A 19,328-nucleotide genomic window follows, 5' to 3' on the forward strand; every position below is an offset into this window, starting at 1 on the left:
CGTCTCCCATAGCAACAGGGTGAGATCAGCACCATAGGCACTGAGCCTAGCCACTACGTACGGAGAGAAAGAGGGTTAATACACGGATGGAATCTACTTTAGGTGCTTGGCAGGGCCCCATTTTGTTACTGGGCACGAGGTAGTGGAGATATGCATGACATGTGAAGTGGGCATAGGCTCAGCGTGCCCCTCCTAAATATAGCTGTGACAGTGAAGGTGTACATTGACATGGGGACAAGAAAGTTAACAGGAGGACAGTTATTTGCTAAAGTGTACACGGTGTACGGCACAAGTAATGGTACCCCATATGCAAGGCGAGTGACCCTGTTCAAGGTGCCTAGCGTATCCCAGAAGAACCTACCCTGGGGTAGGCATCTCATGTGACCACACTTGGCGCCCAATGAGGAGAGGAGCATGGAGAGATGGTCAGCAGCCTGCAAACGGCCCCAACTCAACATACAGCCTATTTTTTTTTTTCTTTATAGTTCTCGATAGAGTATGAAATGGTTAGGACCCCAGTCTGGTTTTATTCAGGTCTGTGTCCCTGATAGAAAGATTTATCCTCACTACTTGTCCCAGTGACATACAGTAAAGGTACATTTCACTTTAAGCAAAGTCTGAGCAAAATCAGAATTTCTGATCTGAAAACTTATTCCAGGTCTGTGACTCAGGAAATAATTAAATAATTAGATTACAGCCAAGCATCTAGCATTTTTGAAGAAGAAATCAGCAATGGCAACCTCCTTCTTTTGCTGAACACAGGTCTTGTTCACACCACTGTTCTGCAGTTCCCTTCATTTTGATTAGCACCTCAAACCACCTTTACAGTGCATCCGCGTTGCAGCAAAGCATGACTACTGTTCATTGCCGCACGCTGCTAAGCAAAGAAATGCAGCAGGTACCATTTTCGGTCTATTGTGGTATATTAGGCTGCTGATTGAAATAATGGGCTGCCTTAATGCAGCATATGTTAATACATATTCATGTGTATGAGTTAAATGAACTGCAGCAGACTTTTGCTTTGGTTTGAATTGGCCCTAAAATATTCATAATTCAAAAACAAGATCAGTTTCTATATCCCCTACTTCATTTTTTGCAATATATTGTTCATACAGCATCACTAGTCTACAGCACTCTAATTTATGTCACCGTCTTTTTCATGCCTCGACTTTACTTAATTTTGAATATTTGTTTTAGCTACTTCCTTACAGCTCTAGCAGACCTCATTTCCTTCCTATATCCTTCAGCTTAAATTCCTATGAAGCTGAATGGCGGTAATCTTCGACAAGCGTCACCCAGGTCAATGCTCATAGGAAAGCAAAAACTCTAACTCACCATATGGAGTAGCTGTGACAGAAATCTAGAGCAGATATGATTTGTCGAAAGAATTTTCGAGCCTCCTTTGGAGTTAGTCGCCCCTTTTTAACCAGGTAGTCAAAAAGCTCTCCACCGGACACATGTTCAAGCACCAAGTATCTAAAAGAATAATGGAGAAAAAAAAAAAGAGTATTTACAGGGCTGAAATGGGAAATCTTTATTTTGTATTTTTCATTCATAAACTTCATTTTGTCATCCAAATTCTAAAATGCACATTATTTAATTCATCAAACTACCCCAAAATGATATAGCTGCTAAAGTCCTATAGAATAAAAGATGGTAGTATCAGGATTGCTAAGCATTGAAGAAATAAAAAAGATGAAAGAGTGTTGAAAGAGTAAAAGATGAAATTGTGTCAAACAGTTAAAAAAGCTATGATAACCAAAACTGGAAACAGAAAACACATTAAAAACCCATACCACTCATCTATGTAAAGTTAAACCTAAAAGGCAGCCATAAAATGATCCTTGTATCTCTGGTGTGCATGGGGATGCCTAATAAGTGTCATACAATAACTATTTAAATACATAAGAGCATCCAAGTATGTGCTTGTATGTACACAGGGAATGAGAGATCCTTTTTTTGTGCACTAATTTATTGCTTAGGGATGAGCGATTTTGCCAGGATTCAGTTTGCGAACAGTTTCATGCAACTTGCTCAAAGTTCTAATTTCAAAAACTTTGTTGTGAACCCAGGTGAAGTCTATGGGAGCTGAATCTTGTTATTCAGCTTTGAGCATTTGTAGGCCTAGCTAATATCAAACAGGTGTTTGAAGAAATTAACTAGCAAAGCCTAACTAAATAGTAAGGAAAACTGTGAAAATATATACTTGCCCTACCTTAAAAGTGGACAATGTCAGTCAGTAGAGCAGTGGACAGTGTCAATAGGCCAGTGGATAGTGTATGGACAGTGTCAGTAGTACAGTGGATGGTGTGTGGGTAGTGTTAGTAGGGCAGTGGACGGTGTCAATAGGACAGAGGATGGTGTCACAAGAGCAGTGGATGTTGTCAGTAGAGCAGTGGTTTTGCTAGTAGGGCAGAAGATGGTGTAAGTAGGACAGTGGATGGTGTAAATCAGAACAGAGCAGTGGACTTTGTCAGTAGGGCAGAGGATGGTGTCAGTAGTTTTTATTATTTTATTAATTTACAATTTTTAAAAAATTATTTGTAACAATATTTTTTAATTTTTTTTTTACAATTTCTAGGAGCCCTGATGTCTTGCTCTTGAGACAGGGAAAGGGACTGAGGACATAAATTCCCTAGTCCCTTTCTCTGCAGCCTAAATGGGAAGTATAGTCAAAGCAATTTACAATGCTTCAGTTATGAATGAACACAGTGAGTGATTGGTACTGATTACTCACTGTGGTCATTCAGAAAAGGAAGGTGCTGATAGATGACATATTTATTGGCTCTTTCCCCTGCTCTCCATCTGGAATAGATCCCCACAGCAGTAGGCAGGAGGGAGAGAAGGGAAGCCAGCAGCAATGCAGGGGGGGGGGACCAGAGGAGCACATGGGGGGACCAGGCAGCAAAAATAGGAAGATCTGGGACAGGAGAAGTAGCAGGGGCAGCATTTATTGGTGCTAATCCACTGTATATTCCTCTTGCAACAGCTGAATGATGTCGGGAGGCAGAGGAGGAGAAGCAGGCTTTCAGCAGCTGCAGGAGAAAAATACAAGGATCAGTTCCAGGAAATGCCACCCTAGCCACCCCTCCTGTCCAGGTTCCAGTGTTCGGTGTGGAAGGATCACCATCTACTTGTCACCTGCCCATGATCAACAGGTAGATCGCAATAAACATATTGTCGACTCCCTCTTTAGATGGTATGTAGGGGAATGAGTGAATGTGCCCAGATTCGATCTTCAGAGGATTCGTCAAATCTTGCACGAAATAATAATAGGGGCTAAATCTTTTCTTATCAATTATGCCCATTTTCAAAGCTAATAGGCGGGGATTTTTCAAGAAAGGCAAGGAAAGGTGAGCACTGCCATGGGGAACATGTACCAATGCAAAAAAGCTTAGAAGTACACTGCTATTAATGCAACCTTGAGTGTGACATGGGAAAAATACCAATCATTTTACAGTATTTGGCATTAGTATTAGCAACACCATGTTCTGGCATCACATATTTTGGATATGTAACTTATTTTTAAATTTAGATTGTCTTAAAGTGTTACTAAACCCAGCTGCATTCACTGTGTCTGGTCTCCCACAGTACACTGAACACAGAAATGATATTATTTTAGTAAATATAAACTTCTAAATACCTTTTCTCATCAGCAGTATATAACGGTCTTATGACTTCTATCAGTGTTCAGCTGAGCACTGGTTAATCTTGTCAGAGTTTTCATTCTGCTCTGACTGTTCTATGAGGCTGCATAACCCCTGACCCTAGGTCTGGACAGTGCTGATTGGCTCTATGCTGATCATATGCATCCTCCCAAAGAAAAAGCTCTGTACTATCAGCAGGATTGGGGACAGTAGAAGAAAGGGAGGATCAGATAAGACAAGATCAAATAGCCTTTTTACACAATACAGAGGATTAACCCCTTAGGTCCCACAGTGAGTATAACAAGCATGCGTTACTGCATATACAGACTGATTTTACTGATGTGGGTTTAGTAACACTTTAAATACAGCAACAGTCCCTAATCTGATGAATTTCAACTTGAAAAAAAGTATTTTTAAGATGTTTTGGCTGCAATGCCTTTGTATCTAATAGTAATAGTTTTAAATTCAACAGCAGAAGTAGCAGCCACAACTAATCTAAATCTGGAAAGTTTACTCTTACCAAACTGCACTGTCTTAAAAGTTTAATACAATGTTAAAACAAAGTACACAAAACACTTTAAAACCACAACCCAACCTTCCCTGACCCCCTCCCCTCCCCTTATTCCCAATTCTTGACAAAATATAGACTGTGTTTGGTAGAAATTGGATAGCATTGAGACAGTAAATGAACATTTGAAAGTCAGCAAAGAGAAAAAGCTCTACAGAGTGGTCCTTTTTTTAACATATCCATTGTCATCAGGACCACTGTGGTCTGCAGATTCTACATGCAGCATATAAACCTTTGTAAAAGTAACAATCATTTCGGTACCAAATGCATGAGGAAACACATGACTCTATACTACAGAGCTCAGTGGAAGCAGCACTTCAGTAAGACAAGTTGACAGTAAAAGGTTCCTATTCCTCCTCCTTCCTCACTTTCCCCATATCCCCCCCTACCACAATATTCTCTTGATGCATCTGCTACAGCATTTGCGGCATCTAATACAATGAGGAAAGTTTCAAAGGCTTAAGATATGCCATGTCAAGCAGGAAAGAGGGTCATGAGAGCCACATTGAGAAGGGCCAAAGGTTTGAATCTCTCCAGAATTACCTGATTCTGACAGTGCGGACACTTCTATCCCCTCCTCTTCACTGGCCTCATCCTCAAACTTTTTTAAAATCAGAAGACCCTCCCTCCAGCATCCCAAAACATATACCAGGCTGCCATGCTGCTACTATTACTAGCTTCTACCACCTCTCCTGACTTATTCTGGGTCCTCAGCATTGTAAATATGCCACACAATATTTCAGGGGAAAAGCTATGCCCCTAGACTTTCTGCCCTTCCACAATGCATAGGAAATTGCAATCAGTAGCAAATGGAGGGGGCAGTTCTATAGCCACCTATTAAGAGATTGCAGTAATGTAAAATTTTAAGTACCAAGGTATGGCCCAATTTAATAGCGACCAAGAGCACAGGCTGGAGCTTTACTAAAAGAACTGACATACCACTGAGGATACAGCAGCAGCTTAAAATTGTCCTGAAGCAGGTCCTTTTTAATCAGGAAGAATTGTACTAGCGACACAGAATAGGGGCAGGTGTTTTAAACGTGCCTCCACACGTCAAATCAAATAACTAAATTACAGTTTGTTAAAGTAGATGTAAACCCAACCACTAAAATCGAATATATGCTATAGCAGCAGGTGCTGTTTATAAAGGGATCCTTGCCTGGGCACTTTGTGTTATAGGGGACAGCATTCTCACAAGACATATTACACAATTTTTAAAGGCCTTTAAAATAAAATTGCAGCCATCAATAATTAGGAATAATGCCTTGCGAAAAACACATATAGGCTGCTATGCCTGAAGTGCATGTGGTCAGGAACAGATTGTGAAAAAAGTCAATTACAACTAACAAAAACTAGGAAATTTGCCCTGTGAAAGACACATGTAACCTGCTGTGGGTGTAGTGCATGTGGACAGGTACAGGCTGTAAAGAAGCTGCAGAACATCAGCTGCATTAAGATCCCCATCCTGAAATTCCCTAAATTACACAGCAGTTTGCTACTTCAGTGGGGATTTACATCTACTTTAGGTGTCCACCTAGTGCCGTCAAGCCCTACACTAATCTATCCCTAAGAAATTTATCAGCTAAGTAGATTGTCAGTATAGTTGCTGGGAATCCAACCCAAATAGCGAGGGGGCTAACTCACCCAAACACCCTCTTATTGGCCCTATCTAAACTATCCGAGCAAAATTCAAAGACCAGGCAGTGCATTATTGCTAGTTGGTTGGTTGTGCATGAACCAACCAATGCACCTGGAAAATCATTATCATCCTGAATCTCATTCGTGGGGACAAAGGTCTGATCCAACTGGTCAACAAGTTTTTATAAATAAGTACTCCGTTGTTAACAGATGCCTGCTGACCCAACTGTTCATAGCTCACTATAGACACACTGCAAGAACAATCTTCCAGGACAAATATTATGACTGTAAAGGAGTGACAATTGTTAGCTGTACTGACTGGATCTTAGTAAACTTAACATTCTGGCTAGGCCTTAGTTATTATTATTATATAGGATTTATAAAGCGCCAACAGCTTGCGCAGCGCTTTACAAAATGAAGGTAGACATTACAGTTACAATACAATTTGGTAGAAGAGGAAACAGAGGGCCCTGCTCGTTACAGTGTTTTGTAGTGTGAAATCAGCTTAGCTTTTTCAGTATTTAATAACCTTATGCCTTAATAAGATAAAACATATTTATGAGCATTAGTGACCTCGAATGATTAAGATGCTTTAAGGGCTTAACATGAGACTTCTTCAGCATATGTAAGAAAATGGTAATCTATTAAACAGAAGAGGGGACATGTATCATTTATAATCCACATATTACTTAATGTGAAAGGATGCCCAAACAATTAGATTGACCTCATTAAACAGAGGAACCCTTTTGACCTGACACCTTTTCACAGATTCTACATTGAGGATGGTGGTGCTAATGGATCTTTCCTCTAATACGTGAAAGAAGAATGAATCACGCCAACTTGCCTTCATCAAAAAGACATTTTAATTAAAGAAAAAAAAAATATGGGTGGTGAGAGGGACAGATTAACGCATCCTAATATGCCCATTCTGGTCTTTGAATAAAGGGGAACAATTAATCATGTTTGTCCCAGTCATTCAAACTAACATATAAAAAAAATAATTTTTATAGCCATTAGGAAAAGCTTGGCAAATTTTGCTTAATGTCAAATCATTCAGGTTTTTCCAGGGCTCTTGCCCTATACTGTATATAGTTAAAGGTAAATGTAGAAACATTAATTATAGCAGGTTAAACTGAAAAAAGGCAACATACTCACTTCTTTTAACCTAGGAAAAATGTACTGAAGATCCTTTGCTGAGAATGGTTTACTGCCAATAACTGAGGTTAGTGCCATTCTTCAGCAGACTAGAAGAAATTTCAGTCTTTGGTAGCATTGTGGAAAAGGGTGAAGCACCAGTCAATTTGCAACCTATCATCTCTAGTAGCACTGAAGATAAATAGCCTATAGGAAATGTGTACTGCCTAGCAGTACCATGATACCCTAGCAGAAACAGTACAGAACCATGCTGGTAGTCCAGCGGAAAATACAGAATATACTACCAATCAATGGTAATTTACTGAAAAACTGTACTAAGAAATCCATGATAATCTAACATACAAATGATAATCCATTGTACTAATCCATGATAGCCAAGCAAAATATACAGTATATTATCAATCCATGACAGCCTAGCAGAAAACAATATATTACCAATCTATAATCACCTAGGAGAAAAAGTATACTATAAATATTTGTTAGCTTGACAGCAAACATATTACCAATCTATGAAAGTCTCGTAGAAAAAGTATACTATCAATTCATGATAGCCTACAAAAAAAGTATACTGCCAGTTCAGTAGCCAAAAGGTAAAAATCAATCCTCAATATCTTAGTAGAAAAACTACAGTTCCTCTGTTGCAGCCCAACAGAAATAAAATATTTTGTTTCTAAATTAGACAAAGTATCTAACCATTTCAGAATTTTGAAGACCTGTCAAAAATGTTTGTGTGTGATCAACCCCCTCCCTTAGTATGTCAGTGTTGTGTTGGTGTCAGGAAAATAAACTTAGGTTCCACCATATTTATTTCTGTTGCTTTGCTTTATATAACCTGCACTGTCCAATAATGATAAAGCCAGGTGCTTATCATTATTTACGATGTAAGGTTCTAGATTGATAAGTGCCGGGTCCAAGTCTGAGCGACCTGATGAATGAAAGATATGTTTATTTTGTGCTAGTCTTGCAAAATCTTCCAGTGTTGACACAGCTGTGGTCAATATGTCCAACCACCTAGTAGACAGTCTCCATCTTTGGTTTCTTCAGTCTTTCCAAACATTATTTCCACTCCAATGACCTCTCTATTCTGACAGTGTGACTAAAGTAGAACAGTTGTAACTTCATTATTTGGGCTTCTAATGACATAGCCGGTTAGACCGCTTCCAAATCAATTTTTCTTGGCATAATACAGAAGTAGATTACCAGGTCCTTCTTCTGTGCATTGTTAGTTCGTTATTGTAGCAATTGTCATGCCAAACGTGATCTTCTGCCTTCAACACTGCCTATCTGCTACTGCGCAGATGGGTGGCACAAAATTAGTCTGGTATCTCCACCAGAACCTTTCCACCTTGGAAGGCCCTGCTGGTAGGAAAGCTACTGATGGCATAGCTTTCGGCTTCATAGATACATGCAAGCCCCAGAGGTGCAACAACTACCGTATTTGCCGGCGTATAAGACGACTTTTTACCCCTTAAAAATCTTCTCAAAAGTCGGGGGTCGTCTTATACGCCGGTATACGGCATACTGACACTTTTTAGGGGGGCGGCGCGTTGCCGCCGCCCCCCCCCTTCCCCCAATGGAAGGGACACTAAGTACAGGGGTGGGCAGCGGCTGTTTCTTACCTGGTTCCGGTCCCACGACGATCCGGTCCAGGAAGCACGGCTGCGCCTTCAGTTCAGTCACTGGATGTTCGTGCGGCTGCTCGGCTCCGCCTCCTCACCAGTGATTGGCCGCCAGAACTGTAGCTCAGGAAAGGCACACAGGCGGCCAATCACCGGCGAGGGGGTGGGGCCGAGCGGCCCCGCGAAAATCGAGTGCAGGACCAGCAGGTAAGTGGTCAGTGTAGAGGTGCTGCTGCAACCACATATGCTGGCTGCAGCAGCACCATACGAGAACAGGGTCAGCAAGTGTCAGTGGGAGGAATAGTGCCCCATCATTGGTGTCACTGATACCAATGATGGAGCACTATTCCTCCCACTGATACCAATGATGGGGCACTATTCCTCCCACTGACACCAACGATGGGGCACTATTCCTCCCCCCCACTGACACCAATGATGGGGCACTATTCCTCCCCCCCACTGATACCAATGATGGGGCACTATTCCTGCCACTGATACCAATGATGGGGCACTATTCCTGCCACTGGTGTGCATTGGAAGAGGGGTAGTCTTATACGGCGAGTATAGCTCAAACACTAAATTTTAGCAGGAAAAGTAGGGGGGTCGTCTTATACGCCCAGTCGTCTTATACGCCGGCAAATACGGTATATACCATCTCCAGGGACATGATAAGCAAGTGAAATTAATAAAAATGATGATAATGATTGTAAGCTCGTAAGAGCAGGGCCCTCGAACCCCTTGTGTATTGTTTTGTTACTGTATTGTCTCATGTACTGTCCCCCACTATAATGTACAGCGCTGAACAAACCTTTTGGCGCTATATAAATACTGTATAATAATAATGATGACAATGATGATAAGCACCATTAAAATAACCAATATCTATTCATAAATGTTGTATATGATTAAATTGCAGTTTTTGTTTTCACCAAGTACTGTATTTACCAGTTCACCATTTATACAATCTCACTTATTGATTAGGGTAAAAGCAGTGATCTCTATTAGCCTCATGTAACATGTTCCTAGTTTCCTATTATCTTCGGATGCATAACTCAAAAAATGTAGAATGTCCACAGTCTCTGCCCATTGCTTCTTATATTAGGTCTGCAGTCTCTGACAGTCCTCTTAAGCATTAAATATATGGTGATGTCAGGGGCTGCAGTTGAGGCCCTCTATAGCTCATAGGTTGACAGCCACTGTATTAATGTTTTGATGCTGACATCTAGCAGCCAATCGGTGTAACCACAATTTGTTATTTTCATGTCTGTAAATGGTATATTCCAGTTTAACTGTATGTTGGGACTAGTTGGTTTAGTCCTTAGATAGAAGCCTCCTTTCTTCTTGTTCCCTTAGTAATTTACCAGCCTTTATTGTGGGGCATAAGGCTTAGAAGATTACTCTCTCATTACACTTCAAAAAACTGGTGAACATCCAATGTACAGCACTTAAACATGTAAAACAACATTAAACTGCCATGTCTTACTGGATAGTTAAGCTGTTTGTCAAGAGTGCTTGATGGATTGAGGTCTAAAGGAGGTATGTCAATGCATAAAGTGGTGTTTGAAATAGAAAAGCACCTTAAAAATGCATATGCCTGCACACACCACCAGGCAGTTCAAAGGGTGGTGTCCTGTGCATAGCACTTCATGAAAATGAAGCATGCCCCATGCAATTTAATGCTCCAGAATGTGCTTCAACACATGACAGCAGAGTGCTGTAGCATGAATGCATCCTAAAACGTATTTACTACTGTTACATATTATAGTGGGTGATTTCCCTTTTTCTCTTCCATTCAGCTGTAGATATTTTTTGTACTATCATCTATCTCCTGTTGGGGAGATTTCAGTTCCTGTCAAAGAGCCACAACAGGAATTGAAAGGAAATCTTTTCAAAGTGAGTGAAATTCTCTTGAAGATCATTGTTACCAGATCTAGTGGTGGTTGCCATTGTGGCAACAAATTAAATGTTGGAATATCCTTTCTTTTTGGTGACAGTGACCACAAGGACAATAGAGAGGGAGAAACTTCCTAACAGGGACAAGATGTTCTAGTCCCTCTTTACTGTATCCAAATCTAAAATTAATTCTGGGCTTTAGATATACTTTATTTTCTATTTTGATCATATTAGATTTTCTTGCAGTGGACCGCAATTTCACAGCTTCTTAGCTTCACAACAGAGGAAACTTATAGCTAGACAAATAAAATCTGCCTGTGGATTCACCTTCTTTTTATAAACAGACCCCACTGTTTTACACTCTATCATGTTATATTTAAATCCCTAATTTATTTAAAAAGGCACTAAACTCAGATCACGAACACTATGAACCAACATGTAGCAAAAACATATTTTACAGATAGAGTTACCTGCGAAATGGATCATCCCCAGTGAATCAAGCAATCACCGAAACATGTTAAGACGTTCTCACACTAGTGTTGCAGTATAGCCTATGCTCATTATAGATGTATCACTTGTACAGGGATACATCAGATTGTCATTATACGGCTCTCTTTAGACCTCTCAGTATAGAGAATACTCATTATAAAGCTTTCATGCCAGCCCTTCACTCAATAACACTCTTGTTACACATCTCTGGAAAACCCTCTGACTTTCAATGTGCTTGTTAGTCTTCGGTCTTCAATGATCTAACAATCTTCAGTATATTTCAAAGTTCTCCTAAAGCTGTTGACTTGTGTGCGAGGTTCATTATCAGAGTTCAATGCACCCTTAATAACAGGCTTAGATTGCCTCATGACAAAATTTTAATGCATTATAAACTCATTTAGTGAAATTCAGTATGTCAGTAGTCAGCTATTAAAGTGAAAGCCTGTACTATATTCCTTTCTCTTTTCTCCTAGAAATCAGGCCCTTGTTAAACCAGTAGCATAAATAATCCTGTTGTGCAGCCAACATATCTATTATGTGAATGTGCTACTGTGCAGTACAAAATAGTGATGATATGAGAATCCTGGTGTTTAAGTCCATAGAGAGTCCTAGGCTCTGTGGTGCAGAAGCTGAGGTTCCAGAGGTTGCAGTTGCAATTGGGTCCTCACTCCACATGGCCCATTTGGTCTCCAACTATTATTGGTAACACAATGCTTTAAAGAATACGTTACCACAATATTTCATATTACTGATATGTGTGTGTTGTACCATGTACTTTTGTTAAAAAAAGTGTCCTGTTTGTATTACTTCCTTTGTGGGAAATACCTTGTGATTCTGACAGTCCCCTTGCTTTCCTATTTCAAACTGGCCACGCTAGGCATGAGAGCTCATCCTTCCAAGGTTAGTCAGTTTTCTGGCTGTGCTAGGAGAACAACTTGCCTATAAACCATTGACCAGAATTGTGCTGACACGCCACCCTACACAGCCATTCACTAGGCAGATCAGGGAACTCCTATTTTTCCACCCCCACCTCTCCAAGCCCCATATGCAATTGAGAACATAAATTATTTGATCACTTACATAAAAAAAGATACTTACATTTATTTATCACACTATATTGTCAAAAGTATTGGGATGCCTGCTTTACACCCAAATGAACTTTAATGGCATCCCAGTCTTAGTCCGTAGGTTTCAATATTGAGTTTGCCCAATCTTTTCAGCTATAACAGCTTCAACTCTTCTGGGAAGGCTGTCCACAAGGTTTAGGGGTGTGTCTATGGGAATGTTTGACTAATCTTCCAGAAGCGCATTTGTGAGGTCAGGCACTGATGTCGGACGAGATTCATCCCAAAGGTGTTCTATTGGGTTGAGGTCAGGTTGAGGTGCGGGCCAGTCAAGTTCCTCCACCCCAAACTCGCTCATCCATGTCTTTATGGATCTCTGACGCATTTCGAGGACTTTTCCTCATCCTCAGAGGACAACTAGCCCAGCCCAGGTGGGCTCTGCGGAAGAGGATAAGTCATCTAAATGCGCCAGCCTGTTGAGATTCCATCGTTCTTTCATGCCATGATGTTTTGCAGATTGAATTGTGCTGTTTTCATGAGATGAACATGTACTTTAGTCTATTTTGTGAGTATAATACTTACCATTTTATACATTAAAGCCATATTTTAAGCATAATGCACTAGGCCAGTGCACCTTCTGTTTGTTTATTGCCAAACTCGCTCATCCATATCTTTAGGGACCTTGCTTTGTGCACTGGTGTGAAGTCAAGTTGGAACAAGAAGGGTCCTCCCCCAAACTGTTCCCACAAAGTTGGGAGCATGAAATTGTTCAATATGTCTTGGTATGCCGACGCCTTAAGAGTTCCCTTCACTGGAACTAAGGTGTACCAAGGTACTGTGTGCAGATGTTAGGGTAATGTCTGGGCAACCTGTGGATGGACCAAGGGAGGGGGCTGGGAATAGAGTGGGGTTACAGGATTCTCCATTACCCGGAGAAGGAGAGGAAATCCCCTTGCATGGGGAGATAATGAACTCCTGTGTCATTGATGTTACAAACGTAACTGTTGATAATGATGATGATAATGATGACGGTGCTGATGATACTGATAATGTTGATGATAATGATGATATTGATAATGATGATACTAATGAAGATGATAATGATGACCATAATGATAATAATGATGCATTTTCATTGTTGGGGGTCACCCACAGTGCTGTGAAGCGGGCAGAGGTACAACCTCTGAGTGCTGAGCAGAGGGATGGTCTGGATAGAACTTTTTCTTGCTCCGGCTCAGAGGATTCTACCTTGATAACCTCCCAGCAGTTGTCTTTGTATGGTACTGGACAGCTGGTTGGTACTTGTAGTCCCACGGCCAAGGCAGTACTGGGGAATGACCAAAATGTTGCATTCATCAGCAAGCTAGCTGTGAGCTTCTCTGCTGAGAAAGGTAAACAACAGCTGGTTGGGACTTGTAGTCCCACGGCCAAGGCAGCACTGAGGAGTGACCAAATTGTGGACTTCAGCAGCAAGCTAGCTGTGAGCTTCCCTGCTGAAAAAGGTAAACAACAGCTTGACTGGGACAGCAAAATGAATGGTCTACCAGCAGGGGGCTTGGGGACTGAAAGAGTGTCACCTGATCTAGCCTGTCAAAGTGTATGGGGAAAATCTGAAGCCAGGGAGGAAGTCACCTCCAAATATTTCTGTCTTAGATTCACCCCCCACGAACCAAACAGACCAACATATGTCATAGGCAGTGGCAGCACACCTGGATTGGAAGTGAGTGGGGCCCTATTGGAGTTGATAGCCAGTCCTCAGAGAGGGAGCTGCGGCCTTCAGCTCCAATCACCTTTCTTTTCCATTTACAGTCAGGTCCATAAATATTGGGACATCGACACAATTCTAACATTTTTGCCTCTATACACCACCACAGTGGATTTGAAATGAAATGAACAAGATGTGCTTTAACTGCGGACTGTCAGCTTTAATTTGAGGGTATTTACATCCACATCAGGTGAACGGTGTAGGAATTACAACAGTTTGCATATGTGCCTCCCACTTGTTAAGGGACCAAAAGTAATGGGACAATTGGCTTCTCAGCTGTTCCATAGCCAGGTGTGTGTTATTCCCTCATTATCCCAATTACAATGAGCAGATAAAAGGTCCAGAGTTCATTTCAAGTGTGCTATTTGCATTTGGAATCTGTTGCTGTCAACTCTCAAGATGAGATCCAAAGACCTGTCACTATCAGTGAAGCAAGCCATCATTAGGCTGAAAAAACCCAAACCCATCAGAGAGATAGCAAAAACATTAGGCGTGGCCAAAACAACTGTTTGGAACATTCTTAAAAAGAAGGAATGTACCGGTGAGCTCAGCAACACCAAAAGACCTGGAAGACCACGAAAAACAACTGTGGTGGATGATCGAAGAATTCTTTCCCTGGTGAAGAAAACACCCTTCACAACAGTTGGCCAGATCAAGAACACTCTCCAGGAGGTAGGTGTATGTGTGTCAAAGTCAAGAAAAGACTTCACCAGAGTGAATACAGAGGGTTCACCACAAGATGTAAACCATTGGTGAGCCTCAAAAACAGAAAGGCCAGATTAGAGTTTGCCAAACGACATCTAAAAAAGCCTTCACAGTTCTGGAACAACATCCTATGGACAGATGAGACCAAGATCAACTTGTACCAGAGTAATGGGAAGAGAAGAGTATGGAGAAGGAAAGGAACTGCTCATGATCCTAAGCATACCACCTTATCAGTGAAGCATGGTGGTGGTAGTGTCATGGCGTGGGCATGTATGGCTGCCAATGGAACTGGTTCTCTTGTATTTATTGATGATGTGACTGCTTACAAAAGCAGCAGGATGAATTCTGAAGTGTTTCGAGCAATATTATCTGCTCATATTCAGCCAAATGCTTCAGAACTCATTGGACGCCGCTTCACAGTGCAGATGGACAATGATCCAAAGCATACTGCAAAAGCAACCAAAGAGTTTTTTTAAGGGAAAGAAGTGGAATGTTATGCAATGGCCAAGTCAATCACGTGACCTGAATCCGATTGAGCATGCATTTCACTTGCTGAAGACAAAACTGATGGGAAAATGCCCCAAGAACAAGCAGGAACTGAAGACAGTTGCAGTAGAGGCCTGGCAGAGCATCACCAGGGATGAAACCCAGCGTCTGGTGATGTCTATGCGTTCCAGACTTCAGGTTGTAATTGACTGCAAAGGATTTGCAACAAAGTATTAAAAAGTGAAAGTTTGATTTATGATTATTATTCTGTCCCATTACTTTTGGTCCCTTAACAAGTGGGAGGCACATATGCAAACTGTTGTAATTCCTACACCGTTCACCTGATTTGGATGTAAATACTCTCAAATTAAAGCTGACAGTCTGCAGTTAAAGCACATCTTGTTCGTTTCATTTCAAATCCATTGTGGTGGTGTATAGAGCCAAAAATGTTAGAATTGTGTCGATGTCCCAATATTTATGGACCTGACTGTAGGTACAGAAGCTGCTGGCAAGGCCTATGGTAAATGATGTCTGGGTTCAGGGAAACCCTGGGAAAGCTCACTGTGCTGTTCATGAGTTGGACGGCAGGGTGTATCCTTCCCTCATGCCTTCGGCCCACCTCAGCTCACAGGAGGTGCAGACAGAATGGGCCAAAGAGGCAGAGGGAATATCGCAGTCAGAAATCCAGAAGTCCTGCAGGGTCTGGGCATCACCAGTAGTCTCGGTACCCAAACAGGATCAGATGACCAGGCTTTGTGAGGACCTTGGAAAACTGAGCGCCAATCCTGTGGTTGTGACCTACCCCATGCCCAGGAACCATGCGGTATTGGAGCAGCCGGCATGTGCCCGCTGTCTAACCATCATGGACCTGAACAGAGGGTATGGGCCACCATCTCTAACTGAGGAGGCTCAGGACGAGTCAGCCTTCACCACCCCATGTGGCTTGCCTGAGTTCACGGGAAAGCAAATTGGGATTGAGAACGTACCAACCACCTCCCCAGGGGTCAGGGATGACCAACAATGTGGAGTGGAACTGTGTGCAGTACCCACTTTAGGGGCCTTGCAGTGTTCCGCCCTGTCTGGGAAGAGCAACTTGGACCCCTGTCACTACTCAGGAACAAACTGCCCGTGCCTAGTCTGACAGTCAAAAATGGTAACTGTCAGAGGGGCATGTCAGTGGTTCAGCACTGGGAACCACCAGTAGAATGAGACCCCCAGAGGTCTGGAAATTGGGAGACTGAGGTAGTGATGGCCTGGCCTACTCCCCAGGACAAAAAGCAGGTTACGTCAGTCTTGGGTACAGCTGGCTACGGTAAGACGCCTGGGTGCAACTATCATGGCTCAGCTGAACCTGTGACTGACCTAGCAGACAAGAAACTGATGGAAATGGTGTCCTGGATGCTAGCAGGTAAACAGGACTGTTCATCTTGGACGAAGGTACCTGTAGACACATCTGGAAGGCGCGTTCCAGAATTCGCCTGTCCGGTTCCGGTGCATACAGGCGCCACTACCTTAGGGTCATATGTAGTTTTGGGCCTGAGGAAGGAGATTGGAGAGGGAAATCTCATTCTCTACCTCGACAAGAAGCTACATCTCAATATGTTAGCACATGACACCCCTGAACAGAAGTGTCTTGTGAACAGGTGGGCACCACGGCAGTTGCCATGATATCTGGGTAGTCAGAGCAGACTGGTGCTAACCCTGACAACTCACTTGGTTGGCACAACAGTGTTGCTGGGGAGAACAGCACCCTTATCAGAAGGAACATAGTAAGCTGTCAGGCCTGGAGAAGAAAGTTGAAGAATTCTCCCTTTTTAACATCAGGAACCAACTTGGGAGAATGGGACCCTTTTGTTCAGGACCTTGATCTGCTTAAACCAAGGCTGACGGCAAGTATTCTACCTCTCTAAACTTCTTTCTGCTATCTCTCTGTTGTGGTATTGCTCTCTGTATTTATATATATATATTGGCTACATCTTTTTCTGTAAATATTTTTATTGCACCATTTTGACCCTTTTTAGTAATAAATCCTATTTTCTGAAAAGTGTTGAACTGTTTCTAAAGCTCTTTAATGCCAACTAAGAATCCCTGTGTCTGAAGAGCGCTACTGTGTGTTTTAGAACTTCTGTATACATCTGCCTGCGGTGACAGTGTGTATACAGATGCTTATTCAAACATCATAGTGTTATTGCTAATATTGGCAAGTTTCCTCCTACTCTGTACAAAAAGGCGGTAGTGGCAGTGTGAAGGGTTAATTGCGTAATTAACCTGACCCAGTAACAATCACTCTCAGGCTGCGGCACATAGATTGTGGTCCATTAGCTGGAAAATCTTTGTGCAGGGTGCAGCTGAGCGTGGCATTGTTACACACGTGACAGCGCGGTTTTAGATTGGCTAGTCCTTCGGTCATGAGTTGGTGAGAAGGGCTGGGGGTCTGATGCCGTGTCCGTCACATAAGGAGCCAAGCCCCACCCCTGAAAAATAACCCCACACCAAAATCCCCCCTCCGCCAAACGTTACACTTGGCACAATGCAGTTAGGCAAGTACCGTTCTCCTGGCAACTGCCAAACCCAAACACATCCATTGGATTGCCAGTCAGAGAACCTTGATTCATCACTCCAGAGAACACTTCTCCACTGCTCTAGAGTTCAGTGGTGGCGTGCTTTACACCACTGCACCCGTCTCTTTGCATTGCACTTGGTGATGTAAGGCTTGGATGCAGCTGCTCGGCCATGGAAACCCATTCCATGAAGCTTTCTACATACTGTTGTTATGCTAATCTGAAGTCCACACAAAGTTTGGAGGTCTTTAGCCATTGACTCTGCAGACAGTTGGCGACTTCTGCGTACTGGGCACTTCAGCATGCGCTTACCCCACTCCATGGCTTACCACTTCATGGCTGAGTTGCTGTTTTTCCCAGATGCTTCCGCTTTGTTATAATACCACTATCAGTTGACTGTGGAATATTTAGTAGCAAGGAAATTTCATGGATGGACTTATTGCACAGGTGGCAACCTATCTCGGTACCACGCTTGAACTCACTGAGCTCCTCAGAGAGCGACCCATTCTTTCACAAATGTTTGTAGAAGCAGTGTGCATGCCTCGGTGCTTGATCTTATACACCTGTGGCCATGGAGGTGACTGAAACACCTGCATCCAATGATTTTGAGGGTTGTCCCAATAGTTTTGGCAATATAGTGTATGTATATATATATATATATATATATATATACACACACACAGAAATGTTTTGTCTTTCATTTCTATTTTAAACTGAAAGGGTTTCTTTACAAGGAAAAGGTTCACATATACTTTAAAGCACCCCCACTGCATGGATTGACTGCTTGATTTTTCTAGGTGTGAGAACACCATACTCACCTGACCCACTGATCCTACAGAAAACCATGCTCCCCCACAGTCCAGCAGTGGACTATTCCTATCTGTGGAGTGTGCATTGAGCGTGCTGACATCAGGAACAGCCCATTTACAAGACCACAGGGGGGCAGGAGCCAAAAAGACTGGTCTTGTGCAGGGAGGATTGGCTGGTCAAGAGAGTACAGTATATCTTTGGTGTCCTCTTCCCTAGAATAAAATGAGCATTTGACCCATGCAGTGCCGGCACAGCTCCATTGCATGGTCCAAAAAAATGATCTCGGATTTCTGCTGTTGGTCACTGGGTCCCAGGCCAGTGATTCCCCGTCAGCACCCAGCGATCTCTGAGGATAACTGACAGGGAAGAGAGCTGTATGTAAATAATACAGATCTCTCCCTTGTCAGCTCCTGCACACTTTGTATGGCTCTGCATACCTTACCTGGATGCCTTGCGTCCCCGTAGGACTTAGTTCTATGAAATGCATAAGGCGGAGTTTCTTGCTATAATGTCATCATGCTGGGTCCAGTTCTATCTTTTCACTTTCCTTAATGTAACCCTTCAGTGACTACATATAGAAATTCTGCAAACAGGGAAAGCTCCTCAACTCAGACTACTTGTCAGCATGGCACCCACTACTTGCTCTGAGGAAAAAGTAATCAGTTTCCACTTACCTCTGCATTATGTAATATGTGTTTTCAACTAGTGTTTGAAAATAATAATGCAAATGCTTGACTTAAAAGCTTATTGCAATAATTGCATAGTGAATACATACGTAACAACTACCCCATGAGTATTAAAGCCTAAACACAGCGGTACCTGTCCATGGAGGAGTAGTATATGGTGGAGGAGAGAGTACTGAAGAGTGTGGAGGAACCTTTCACTGGGAGAGAGCGTGCAGGGTCCAGGGGTGACCTGTAAGGCATTT

General features: G+C 42.4%; 1 protein-coding gene across 3 annotated transcripts in view; it reads right to left on the reverse strand.

The window, feature by feature from the left end:
• LOC149451183 (serine/threonine-protein kinase BRSK2-like) overlaps positions 1–19,328 on the reverse strand; it is a 425,864-nt gene that overhangs the window by 125,238 nt on the left and 281,298 nt on the right. For all 3 annotated transcript variants that reach the window (XM_089691016.1, XM_089691015.1, XM_089691017.1), the window contains one exon: positions 1,336–1,476. In XM_089691016.1, the coding sequence (XP_089547142.1) occupies positions 1,336–1,476 (141 nt within the window). The remainder of the gene's footprint in view (positions 1–1,335; positions 1,477–19,328) is intronic.

The sequence above is a fragment of the Staurois parvus genome, unplaced genomic scaffold (genome assembly GCF_062004578.1).
Source record: "Staurois parvus isolate SC_StPar_1 unplaced genomic scaffold, SC_StPar_1.0 ptg000548l, whole genome shotgun sequence".
In the NCBI taxonomy this organism is placed as follows: domain Eukaryota; kingdom Metazoa; phylum Chordata; class Amphibia; order Anura; family Ranidae; genus Staurois; species Staurois parvus.